At 43.4% G+C, this 13,342-nt stretch overlaps 1 protein-coding gene and 2 long non-coding RNA genes across 5 annotated transcripts in view; 2 read left to right on the plus strand and 1 right to left on the minus strand.

Annotated features, from left to right (window-relative positions):
- ZNF438 (zinc finger protein 438) overlaps positions 1–5,317 on the plus strand; it is a 52,125-nt gene extending 46,808 nt beyond the window's left edge. For all 3 annotated transcript variants that reach the window (XM_035318906.1, XM_035318907.1, XM_035318908.1), the window contains one exon: positions 967–5,317. In XM_035318906.1, coding sequence (XP_035174797.1) covers positions 967–1,573 — 607 coding nt within the window. In that variant the 3' untranslated portion in view covers positions 1,574–5,317. The remainder of the gene's footprint in view (positions 1–966) is intronic.
- Positions 5,318–6,677: 1,360 nt separating this feature from the next.
- On the minus strand, positions 6,678–11,115 carry LOC118162613. The gene is made up of 3 exons (XR_004748537.1): positions 11,104–11,115; positions 7,372–7,381; positions 6,678–6,843 (listed from the first exon to the last, which is right to left on the minus strand). It is a non-coding gene; the product is annotated as an uncharacterized LOC118162613 (long non-coding RNA).
- Positions 7,214–9,051, plus strand: LOC118162612. The gene is made up of 2 exons (XR_004748536.1): positions 7,214–7,583; positions 8,055–9,051. It is a non-coding gene; the product is annotated as an uncharacterized LOC118162612 (long non-coding RNA).
- Positions 11,116–13,342: the final 2,227 nt, after the last annotated feature.

Here is a 13,342-nt window from a genome sequence, read left to right on the forward strand (position 1 = left end):
CTTTGCATAGTTCCAGTCTTTGGGACACCAGTTGGAGAAGTTTTGAAGTATTGAACCTAAGAAATATCAGTGCTTTCCTTTCAGCCTTACTAGTTGTCATACAATGAATAATTCAGTATATCCGTTTTCTTGGGTAATCTGTCAAATGTGTATTGATACTTGTGAATTAATAAATGTCTATTAATAAACAACAACGTGGGCCTTTTCCTAGACTTCTTGAGAAGGTTTTTATGGTGTTTGGCTTTGTTTGGTTTTGATTGCCTTAACTTAAACAAGGAACATGCTAGCTCGTACATATGTCTGTTTCCTTTACACGGCAGAGCTGTCCTGAATCAGTGAGAGAGGCTGTCTGGTTGTAAATGAGCTATTTAAACTTTTTTAAACAGTGGTGCAAACTTTTAGGTAAAAAAAAAAAAAAAAAAAAAAAAAAAAAAGCTCTGAAGTTTCATTGCTTCCACCTCTGAGTGGGAGGTGGGACCCGTGGTTTTGACTTACATTGACTTCAGATCAATCAGTACAAGTAAGCTAGTTTCTGTGAGTAGTCAGCTACTGGTAATTCTCATTTGTGCTTTTCTAGCACAGAGCTAGGTGTATTTGAGTTGACCTCACTAAGTCAGGAACTGCTATTAAAAGGTGAATAACATTTTTAAAGGTTAGTGTCATTAAAAGATTATTTTTACAGAGATTATTTTGCCATTTTAGAGGCAATTCTTAAGCTCAGCAGTGTCAAATAACATTTGGCTTCAGTTGTTTCCTAATCAACCTTATTAGTATTTTATTTCTTTTTTTATCTGTTCCTAATAAATTGAATACTATAGGAACAGTGCCTGTTTTTAATCAAAAGACTGTTTCGTTGGTGTCATCTCTTCTTGGAACTTGCATGGACAGAAACTATCAGCTCTTTGTGTATGGCTAATACTGAAACAGTTTTGTTGTTGTTGTTGTTTGTTTGTTTCTTTTTAAAAGGGGAAACAAGTGCAATTTGGAAGACCTGTTCCATAATCCCGGAGAGGTTAAATTGCAGATCAGATGTGGTCGGTGCCAGTTCATCGCACAGTCTTTTGCTGAAATGAAGTTTCATTTATTGTGTTCTCATGGAGAAGAGATCCAGGGAAGAGTAAAGGAAGGGGTTTTGCAAGGAAGTAAAGGAGCTAAGGGGGAACTCATCAGACATGCAACACACTTCTGGAAACAGCGCAATGAAAGAAGACATTTAGCAAAATGCAATGCCCGTGAGGAGGAGTTTTATGCTTTTCCAAAACTGAAAAGACAGATATACTTTCACCATCAGAATAATGATGATATGTTATCTAAAAGTGAAGTGACTCAGTCAGGAAGCAGTGAAGCAGCCAAGGAGACGCAAAATGTAGGTTGTGGTACACCAAGCAAAAAGATTGAAATTTGGTCTAAAGCTGGATATAACTGCATTTTGTGCAAACAGTTATTTGGAAGGAAAGAGGATCTTTGTGATCATTGGCAGAGTCATCATAACTGTGAAGACCCTTCTATTTTATGGACAATCTTTAGTTTGGTCTCAAAACAAGGAATTATCGAACTTTCCAATAATGGTTAATATTGAAGTGCAGTTCTACTGTGCTGTATTGCTAAACTGACTCGTGAGATGTACGGCTTCAGAGGTTGGTTTGGTATGGTGTGTTTTTTTGTTTTGTTTTGTTTTTTTTTTTTGGTTAGCAGTTAGAATCTTTGCCCACCTTTGTTTTGTTGAATAGAAAATGTATTCATCCACTGTCTTTCCAGATGGGTACATGCAGGCTGGTTATGAAATACTGTATTTAATACTCATGTACGAGGAACTTAGCAGCAGCAAATACTCAATACTAATGGTTAAAATTAAGAAGATACTCAAATTACCTTATACTGTACATTATGCAGAAATAAATCAGTTTACATGAAGTAATCCCGATCTTGAATGAAATGGCAAACCAGTCTGAAATTCTAATTTCAATCCCAACTGTGCTTCCAGATTTTATGCTAAATTGGTATTTCTGTACAATTCTGTAGATCATTTGAAGGTGCATATATGCAGCCCACATTCAGGAGCTTTATTATCTATAATTTAAAAGCTTTTAATGTTGTTTTCTTGATTTCAGTCTTTTCAGCCACCAGGTCTTTTAGGAGTTATATTCTGTCCTTACAACAGCAGGGATCTCTGGACTTTAAAGTGAAAAATCTACATGTATTTTTTTGCCTGTAGCCCTTTGGATTGAAGACAGGAGTTAGTCACCACCTGTGAAGATGGAACCCTCAAAGCTTGACTGCTTTATGGAAAAAAAAAAAAAAAAAAGAAGAAAGAAAAGAGGTTGTTCTAAAAATAATCTGAGATTGTTACTTCAGGGAAGTTTGACATTCTGCAATAGGTTGCGTGATTCACAATGAACTTTAAGCATTTTCCTTGCACCTCCTGTGACAGCAGCACTACTGCTGCAAACACCTTTGGCTCTGCCTTTAGCACTCTCAGTATATCTCTTTCATACTTATGCAGTTGGCCCGGTCTTTGGCTTCAAAGGAAAATTGTTCCCCTGCTTCTGAGTCTATGGTATAGCTAATGAGCTTTTTTCACTTGTATTGCCAGATTTACCATATTGTAGGATTGGCCTGCAGCACCTTCACCCTCCAGTACCAGGAGCCAGTAGCAGTTTCCTGTAGTGGATGTGGTGTTCCCCCTAATGGACCATTTCAGCACATCCCCAAGGGGGCAATTTCAGTTGAGGCTGTAAGGAGATGGAGTTCTGGAGCTCATTTTTTATGAAAAGTTCATTGAAGCCATTAAATCTGGTTTGAAAATTGTGTTTAAACTGCTGTTACTTAAATCTTTATGTGTACCTGAATTATTTTGGAAGCGTTACCGGGGGACAGTGTAGGAGGTTACCCTCAGCAGACTTGCAGATGGCACAAAACTGGGGGAGAGGGCTGTGCTGCCATCCAGAGGGACCTTGACAGGCTGGAGAGATGGACTGGTAGAAACCTCAACGAGGAGATATGTGAAGTCTTGCACCTGAGGAGGAACAACCCCAGGTACCAGGACATGCTGAGGGCCTCCCAGCTGGAAAGCGGCACTGTAGAAAAGGACCTGGAGAGGTCCTGGTGGGCACCAGGTTGATCACGAGTCAGCAATATGCCCCTGCCACAAAGGTCAGTGGTTACTGAGGGCTGATGGAGGGAGGTGATCCCACCTGGAGTGCTGGGTCCAGTAATGGCCTCCCAGCACAAGAGATATGGATGTACTGGAGAAAGTCCAACATAGTGCCACAAAAATTATGAAATGACTGAGAAGTCTGTCATACAAGTAAAAGGTGAGAGAGCTGGAACTGGTTAGCCAAGAGAAAAGGCTCAGGAAGGATCCTATCAACATCTATAAATACGTGGAGGGAGGGTGTGAAGAAGACAGAGACAGGCTCTTAGTGCTGCCCAGTGACAGGGCAGGAGGCGATGGGTGCAAACTGAAATACAGGAGGTTCACTCTGAACATCAGGAAACACTTTTTACATTGAGGCTGGCTGAGTCCTGGCACAGGCTGCCCAGAGGGGTGGTGGAGTCTCCTCAGAGACTTTCAGAAGCTGCCTGGACATGGCCCTGGGCTCCCTGCTCCTGGTGGCCCTGCGTGAGCTGGAGTTGGGCCTGCTGGGCCCAGAGCTCCCTGCCAGCCTCAGCCAGTCTGTGTGGTTCTGTGAACAGCTTTGCCTGGTGTTGAACTACAAGACAAGTTGAGAAAAGTAAAAGAGAAAAGGAAAATTCTCATGGGTTATGCTGCTTGGTGAAGTGGGAGAGTCCCTGTTGATTTTTACAACCTCCTCCTTACTTACTGTTCTTATAAATACACAATAGTGGTGTTTTTTTGTTTGTTCATTTCATTGCTTTAGAATATTGCTTTGTATGCTGAACTACTTTAAAACATTGTTCTTATGCTTGTGTGACACCCATCTTTCAATCCCTACAATGCATTGAAATTTAGTTTTCCTCACCAGTTAGATGGAAGATGCGTCATATCTGGAAACGACTAACTAATTTTGAAGACAGCGTTTCATATGAAATTGAGACTGTATTTAATGAAGCAGAGAGTGTTTACATTTAGGAGTGTGTTGTGTTCTTTGTTTCCCACAACTTAATCCCTTAACTTTCAAAATCAAAGAGCTTGCTGTTTTCTGCGAAATGGAAATGTAAGAACAATCCCTCCTTCCCATAGTTAGCACCGAATCAAAGGGAAGTTGATTCCCAACATGCAAGTGTGCATTGGGCGAAACCCATTAAAAAGGCTTGATGGTGTGTTCATCATTTAAAACAGACCTTAAATCATCTTTTCTGCAACATTAATCTGTTCCTAAATATAGTTTAAAGTGAGCTGAAATGAATGCAGCTCTGCCACCGAGCTCCTCCTGTTCGGGAACAGCACAAACCATGGCCAAACGGTCCTTCCAAAATATTTTCCAAAAGTATTTGTTAAAAATAGTGCATTCTATAGAGCCAGTGATGTGAATGAGTTGGACTGTGGTGGTTTTCGACCAGGAGGAGTCTCACTGCTCTCATTGCACGTTGAAGAGGGGGTTGCAGTGCTGGTGGGGGAGGTTTGGGATGAGGGAGCAGGTTGCTTTTTTTAAACTGGAAATTCTCATGTACTTCAAGTGCTTCACTTTCATCAAATTCTTGAGCTTCTCTTCCTTTCCCTAGTCCAGGCCAAATGGGTAAACGGGTCTCAGCTTTCAGCAATTTTAAAGCCTGAAAAACACATTTTAAAGCATGGTTTTAAGCTGTTTCTCAGTGTTCTTGTAAATGTATAAATTAGAAGCACTTTTTTTTTTTTCTTTTTTCTTTTTTTCTTTTTTTTTTCCTGAGCCTGAAAGCATTCTTAAGTTTCAGCCTATTGTGATTATGGTAGATCATGAAAGGTTGGGATTTTTTGAAAATACATCTGTATTTACTGCAAAGCTGTCCTTTGTTTAAAAAGTGTTTGTTTTGAATTTGTGTTGCTTTTGATAGCATTTGGAGGTATAAAGTGAGCCTTATTTACAGCAATATTAAATAGCGCATGTTTGCAGTTCAGCTGAATGGTTGTCATGAGTACGGTTTGCTGTTTACCTTGAAGTGGGACAAGTTAACATCTGGTTTTGCACGTAAATTATATTTTTAAATTGTTAAAACGAATGTTGTTGTTTTTTTAGCTGTAGTTTTGTTCCCCTCTGATTTTTCATTAAATCTCTGTTTCAGCTTCCCTGCTCAACTTTAAAGCTGTTCCTCACATGGAAAGTTGTTCCTTCATCATCACACCATAAATAATAAAAGCTGGATGAGTTCCACTGCTTCTCTGGCTTGCTGAGTATTGCCTTTCTCCAGCTGCAGAGCTACAGTTTCCTATGGCTAACTTGACATAGTTGCTGGCAGTAAATTTTTTACTTCATTTATTTATTAGAATTGAGATCTCTGCTGTTTAGCTTCATCAGAGTTTCTGTCATACTTCATTAGATACATATTTTATCTACTAGTCACTGAGCTCTTTAGAATCACTGTCATAAGAAGGATGAACAGGTATTTAAGAGAGCAGATTTCAACCCTAACTTTGTTCAGATGATGCTGACGTTTGAGAATCACCAGCTTATCTAGGCTCAGCCATGTAGTGTATTATATTTCTACAACGCATCCCCCTACATACGCATCTATTTTGGAAAGAAATGTATGCTTCAAATACAGCTAGTGTCAGTTATTATTATCAAACCTGTACAAAGTAGGTTTGTGGTTATTATGCATAAAGATTAAAATGCTATTAACTGTAGTAGGTTGACTTGTCAAGTTCCTTATAGCTCTGAAAAATGAAAGTCTCCGTGTGTCAAGTCTGACACTGAGAAAATCTGGTCCTGTGAAGAAAATTCTGATGGCTGAAAAAGAATGGCAAAGTGTGTCCTTATTGCAGCCTGTGGTCTTAGAGCTGATCTGTCACAGTTCAGGATTTCCTCTGTTTTTGATTAAATTGTCTGAATATTTCTTTGTTAGTAACACTGAAGAGGACCTGGAAGAAAGTTTCATGAAAATTTGCATTTATTTCCTTTCTCCATACAGGCAGACACGTCCATGGAAGCAAATAGTCTGGGTGACCTTGTACAGGCACAGAGCGGGGCAACGTGCAAGGTCTGGCCTCACCCTGTGCCCTTGTGGCTGACCTTTCTGCAGTTCCAAAGCAGAAATTGTGAATTTGAGCCTAAAAATACCTTACTTTTCAGACCTGAGTGAATTTCTAATAACTTTACTATTAAATCTTTAAGAAATTCTAAACCAAAACCAAACCAAACCAAAACAAAAACCTTGTGCTTTATTTGATGATTTTGTTGCTGTAACAGTACCAGTATTGTTCTAAAACATGATGTGACTGGGGCTGTCGAGTACAAAGGAAACTTCCTGTTTCTTTTTTTTTTTTTTTTTTTCCACATGTTACTGACTTCTCCGTGTTGGCATTAGGAATGATGGCATGAATTATGATTTATGCTGCTGACAAATCTGTGTACATTATTCTGAAGTTATTTTGCAGAAAATTTGCAATTTAATCTAGAATAAAGGATTAAGTCAGTGAAAAGAGAATTATTTCCGAAAGAGATACGTAAGCAAACTGTCCTTCACTTTCTTCTCATCCAGAGTAGTACAGGGAAAAGAGAAAAAAATTCCTGACTGTCTCTGACTTGAATTTTGTTAAATATTTCTGCTGTTGTGCCAGTCCAGATCATGGCCCAGGGCATCTTCTAAGGGGCTTGCAGAGTGCAGCTTAATTCAGGGGAGGAAAGAAGAAGAAATATCCGAAGCAGGTCGTGGCAGCAGAGGTAGGCACAACCCACTGAACGCCTTTGGTGGCCTGTGTGCATGGAAGTTGTTCCTGTAGCCTCACCCTGAACTTCTCCCTTCCACCACCTGTAGATCCGTGGTGGCAGTGTGCTGCTGCTGCCCGAGGTGTGTGAGCCTGGAGCATCCTCAGCTTCCTCGGGCACCGGCTCTTCCGAATGGCACAGCCTGCTTTGTGAGCCTCCTTTCCGAGTCCCACGTACATGCTTGGAGTCAGGTGGGATGGATCCAGGCTGCTGAGACCTGAACCCTTTCCTTTTGCTGGGGAAGGCATCTTTTAGCTTTACTCAAGAAAGTGAGATTAAATGCTGCCCCAGTAGCTAGCAAAGCAGGAAAATGGCTCACTCAGTTTCCTGCAGGTACAAAACTGCTAAGTAGTAGGGAGAAAAACAGTAGATATAAGAAACAGAAGTAGTTAAATGTAATTTGTGAGCTCTATGTGCTGCTAGAGAAAGTCAGAATGTCCCATCACAAACTTCCATAGAGGTGTCTCATGGGATGTGTAAAGCAGCAATTCACAGACACTGTGACTGACCTTTCTCTCTTCCCTTTTCCCTCCTGACCCCTTTTCCCCTCCTTTCACCTCCCCTCTCCCCATTTTCCCCCTTTTAAAGCCACGCTGCCTTTTGAGCATCCTCTCCGAGCCATTCTGGCTGAACACAGTTCAGAAACATCCAGCTCGACAAAGTCGAGGCCGTGTCCGACATCTCTGCTGCGAGCCGGGAGCCATGGACGGAGCAGCCGTGAGTGCTCTTTGGGGCTCAGGGACATGTGGGGGCCAGGGACAGCCACGGCTGGGCTCAGCAGCAGCCCCCGGCCTGTTGTGTGGGGTTTGGCTTTTTGGAAAACCTTCGGGTCGCCCTTATCGCTGCTCCATCCCCAGTGGCGGGGCTGCTAGCGTCAGCAAGGCTTCGGTGCGGTGGCTGGTATTTTAAGCCCTGTTATAAGCGGTTTTGTGACATTTGTAAAGGAAGAACAGAACTTGGGATAAAAAGTCCACCTCAAGACCAAATAAAGTGCTGGTTTCAGCTGGTGATGCTTCAGTAGTGAGAACATGTTTTGGCACAAAACCCCGTCCTTTCTGTTGTCCCAGAGCATGGCCAAGGCCTTTGAATACCTGCACAAAGAGCTTCTGCTACTCTCTGCTCCGTGCTTACTGGGGCTTCATGCTCACAATGAATATACTACTTTTTTTTTTTCTTATTATTTTTCAGATTTAGGCTATAAATAAAGCATTTTATTTCCTGCATGCTAAGTAATTTCGTGCAGCTTCAGGTTTAATCTGACTTTTGAAGGTACGCCCGATCAAGGAGATCGATATAGCTCCCTATCGCTGGGAGCAATAAGTGACATGGCGGGGGAGGAACGTAATAAATAGCCCTGTGAGCATACCTTTGAAGCAACGCGACTGCTTTCCAGTGGAAGTTTAATTTCTTCATGTTTTTAGTTAAAAGCTTTTATTAATTTTAACTGAAGTAAATATGCTATACTTCGCTTTTCAAATAAATCCTTTTACAGCTCGGAGTCCTTGGAGTTTGAATCCTCTCCAGCCACGTTCTGCTATCTGCCAATTCCTTGCTAAGTGCAAACCTGACACTGCTGCCAATAAATCCACCTTCATGCCATTTAAAGTCATCTGCTGTATTTCTGCGCAGCTAATCAAAGTTTGTGAGAAGCCATTTTTTAAAGGGGACAGAATTCTGGCCATTTCCATTAAGTAAGTTTGCTGCTATTCGCTTTAATTATAAAAGGCAGAAGTGGTACAGATTGAAAGCTTCCTTACTTTTATTCTTTTTTTGTGAATTGTTGGAGGGGGAGTTCGCAGGAGGAAATGGGTTTTGTTCATGCAGCGGTGCTCTCCTCGCCCACTTTTTAAGACTCTCCTGAATGCAGCAAGCCAGTGCCCGTGCTCTGTACGTTGATTGCATCCTGTTAAACGCAGAGCACTGCTTTATTTTTACCTGGTGAGACAGTTCATCTGATAAATGGATGGGACGCTGGCACTCCAGGAGAAAAAGACGATGTCTGCATGGGTTCATAGTCTCAAGTCTTTCAGAAGCAGAATTTCCAATCCCCCTACGCAGGCACCACCACGCACAAAACTATAAAAGGATTAGGTCTGTGGAACATTTTTTTTTAACTTGTTAGTGCCATACTGTACACAATGTACTCCTGTTATTTTTCTTTTATTAAAGTGCAATAACACTATGATTGTTGTACTACCAATATATTTATGGCTGATCTGATTCCTGAAATACACCATGGCCATCTGGGCTCTTCCAGGAAATTGGATTAATTGTTGAATTGTTTGAATTTAATATTAAAAAAAAAAAAAAATAAGAAGAAAAAAATGCTGCTCTTGTTGGTTAACACCCCAGGTAGGATTTAAACAATATTTCTGAGAGTGATTTGTTGGCGCGGCGGAAAAGTCTGGTGCTGGGCCCTTCCGCAGAGATTTGCTCACATGAGGAAGCAATGCAGGTGGCAGTCCGTTTCAGCACCGAATGGATTTTCCCCCTTTCTTCCTGATAAATGAAGTGCTTATGGAAGGTGAGAGATTGAAAAAGCGAGGCGCCCTCGGAGGCCCCGTGCGGGCGCCGTGGCTGTGCCCCTGCCCCTCGGCCGCCGGCGCTGGGGCTGCTGGAGGGGAGCTGCTGCTGGCGCCACGGAGCTCGCCTCCAGGAGCCTGGGGCCTGATGCACAGCACAGGAGGATGTTTTGACACCAGACTCATTTCGTCTGTCACTTGATAATAAATTGTTCCCGTGTCTTCATTGTAGGCAACTTCCCTTACGCGTTGAGCTTTTGTCTCGTGTTTTCATTTTGTGTATAATAGGTGGGATTGGGTTTGGAGTGAGTTCTCAACAAATTGTTCTGAGCCTTTCTGGTACATGAGACCATTCTGTTGTTGCTAATATGGATCACCTTCATTCGGTGTCATTTTAAGGCAAACATTTGATGGCTTCTACTGTCAAATATTGCATGTAAATCTAACGGTGACATATTTTTAAATTATTTTAGAGCCTGATTAAATTAGCCCTTTTAAAAAGAATGCAGGTTCGCTAATAGTGTTTCCTGCAATGCGCATCTCTGGAGAGAACTGAGATCTGACTTTTATAGTCAGAACCAATTAGGCTCATCCTTTATTCCCCCTTCTCTCCGCAGCATTTAGATGAATCACATTTTTCAGGCACAGTTCAAGCAGCCTGTCAGGTCTCCTGGGCTATCTGCCTCCTGGGCTCTGCATTCCCACTGTCAGCTGTGAAAAATAATCCCCCTTTTGCACTTGTGTCCAAGGAAAGTAAGATGATGAATCCACAAGTTAGATTTAAGGGTAGGGAGAGAAGTGCAATATTGTTTGCTCAGCAGCGAGCAAGGTTTTGTCCTAGTGGATAAGGCTGCTGTAAGGTATGGGGAAGCATGCTGATGTTTATAGCTTTCTAGCTCACAAATTTATGAAGTTCATCCTCACTTAGAAGAAAAAATAGCTTTTGCTCTTAGTCAGTTTTCTAGGTGTGCCTAAACGGTGTGCCTAAAGAGTGGCAAAAAGAAGTTTTGAAGAAAAGATGAAAAACAAAAAACAGAAAAAAGCAAGAAATCTCCAACGTACAGATGCTATCCGAGTGGGAATGACCTCTTTCAGATGAAGCTGATAGTTTAGACTTCTTGCTCAACAGCTCTGATGAAACTGAATTAAGAACTCCTTTCAAACCAAAGGAAAACGATCTTTTAACCTTGGAGGACTTGGAAGAGATGTTCCCAATGAGGTAGGGAAAAAGGGTAAATACCAAGTTTATCCCTTGGAATTGTTGTCAATTCCAGATGCAGCATTTGTGTTCAGTGTTCTTCTCTTTGGCGCAATACGGGAGTGTTCCTCTCATGTGCAGAAGAGATGCTAGAACTTTAATCACTGTGGAGCCTGCAAAGCAACTGAGTTTTCAGTTTACAGTGACAGAAATCTCATTAAAAAAAAAGCCGCTATAATGAAGCCTCTTGCCTTTCACCTTCCAAGTTTCCTGCCCCTCATTATATCCGTGTTAGATTTAATGCACATCCATATCAATTCATGCCAGCTGTCCAGCATTCTCGCTCCGTGCAGGCAAACTGTGTCGGTATCCTAATAAACCCCTAAATGCATCCAAATCCTTCTAAAGGCTTTCAGACAACGCAGCGAATAGTGCTTAGCTCGCTGTCAAATCGAAGCGATTAGTCTCCTAAACGCCAGCCTTCTGAGGACTAAAGCAGCGTGGTAAATGCAGCCACCTTCCCTTTTTTAACTTGGTTTTAATAGCTCGCTGTGCTAATGGCCGGAGTTGTAATTGCCTGGCCGAACTCTGAGCTGCTCCCCATTTCAACTGTGCGATGTCAGTGTCGTGTGTTGGAGGCATTTCACAGGCCACGAGAGACGCGCCCCACGAGCACCGTTCCTCTGCGAGGTCACTGAGCTTCAGGGCTGGCCGGCTCCTGCCAGCACCAGTTGCAGAGCCATGTCTGTATGTCTGCAGCAATGTGGGAGGTTTTGTCACCAGGTCGCTCAGGATGAGGCCCCGATCTGCAGCCTGGAGCACTGAGGCACGCGTGGGTCGCTGGCTGGGGAGCTGCCGTGCCGCCGGGTGAGTGAGTGGCGGCGGGCGATGCAAAGGGAGAATCTGGCTGAATTATGGAGCAAGCGCAGCTTGTCTCATCTAATTAATTACTGAGGAAATTGTGTGTGTAACAGGGGAAATCCCGTTCCTCCTGCTGACTTCAGCAACCCCAACAACAGGTCAGTAGATCCCAAAACCGTGTTTGGATTCAGTGAATATTCTTGCTGGTGGGGTTGTCCTGGAAGCATCGGTAGCCTTGGGATGAAGAGGGAAGTTCTGTCGGGAAGCCTGAACCGGGATGGAGGAGAACATGGAGCAGTTTCACTGACATACTGACAACTTACGAGGCTGACTGCTGTGTGCAATAACAATGCAAACTGGAATAAATTGGTCTGGCCTCGCTGAACAAATTGCAGCTTGCAGAAGTTACCAAATTAGGGCAACAAATGCGGAGAGGAGCTGAGGAAGTCAGAAGTATTTTCAGAGCTGGGTGTTTGTTAAGAACAAATGCGAATGAAGATACCTGAAAGGGGATGTAAATTCCTTTATGTCCAACAAGCTCACTGCAAGGGATTGAAAGTGAAGAGTATTTGGTTCCTCACCCTGGGTTACGTTCCTTGGGCCGCCTTTCCTGCCCCCGTGTGCCCTATGGCACCTGCTGGCACCCCGGGGGCACGGGCAGCGCGCCGCACAGGTACGGAGCAGCCGGGAGCAGTGCGCCTGAGCCAGGTGTCTGCTTCGGTAGGCAAAGAGAAGCAAAACTCCCTTATTTTAAGTTTCTTTATTGTAACCTCTACAATATGAAATCCTGGTGAGTCTCTGCAGGGGACAGCAGTATGTAACTCTAAGTAGAAATGACTGATGTAAGAAGGACTGGCCATGTGGCCAAAACACGATTTCTGCCTCACAGGCCATAAAAGTACACTGCTTTAGGTTTTTCTCCTCACAAGAGTTTCCCTACCTGTACCATTGGAGGTTGGCTGATGCTTTATGGACAGTCTGGGAAAAGTAATTTACCGTGTCTGGAAGTATTTGCAGGGATTTCAAAGAGAAAGATTGAAACACACTCAGAGAAACGGCTTTGAAAACGTAACAGCAGCCTGATTTTCCTACGTGCTGTGGCAAATCGCATGCTTTGTTGGCTGTCCATCTGTATCCCTGTCCTGTCTGGAGGCAGCAGTCCCTTCCAGCGATTCTGTTCACAAGAAAATGAACAAGCTGAAGCTCCCAGGTGAAGCTGAGCAGCAAGGCTCAGGGCACCCACCTGCCTGTCCCCCTGGGCAGGCGAGCCCAGCAGGGCTGAGCTGCAGGCACACCGAGCCTGCCCCGGCCTTTTCCCCATGTCCCACCCCTGCCATGTTCCTGGGGACGATGTTAAAACCAGGGCAGGTGCTTGCAGGCTCCGGCAGTATCCCAGCGAGAAAAATGTGACTCATCACGGGGAACACGATACCCTTCATCCCATGTAAAACGCTTTCCTGGAGAAATCGGATACGGCTTTTATGTTAAAATAATCAATGTGCGGTTGGGGTTGCTGCACTTTGATACCTAAATCTTGAAAGGCTTCAGTTTGGCTGATGAGAAAGCGAGGAGCCAGCCCCCCGTGGTTCACACAGAGGGAAGGGGAGGCAGGCTCAGAGGAGCAGCCCCTGGCCCTCCCTGCCCCGCCAGGGCTGTGAGCAGTGCTGACAGCCTCAGCTGTGTCAGAGGCAGCACAAAGAGCTGGCGTGGCTTCATTTTGTTGTCTCTTCTTCTCCATGTTCTCTTGGGCCATGAAGTCTGATTACACTGATGGCTTGTATGTGGCCTGCTCTGTTAACTCAGCTCTGCCAATGAGCTTTGTTTTCAGTAACTCATCCAGGGCTTCCTCGGGTGTCCTCCTTACGAGCTTTTTGGATGCTGTCATTTAAATTGCA

The sequence above is a fragment of the Oxyura jamaicensis genome, chromosome 2 (genome assembly GCF_011077185.1).
Source record: "Oxyura jamaicensis isolate SHBP4307 breed ruddy duck chromosome 2, BPBGC_Ojam_1.0, whole genome shotgun sequence".
NCBI classification, from domain to species: domain Eukaryota; kingdom Metazoa; phylum Chordata; class Aves; order Anseriformes; family Anatidae; genus Oxyura; species Oxyura jamaicensis.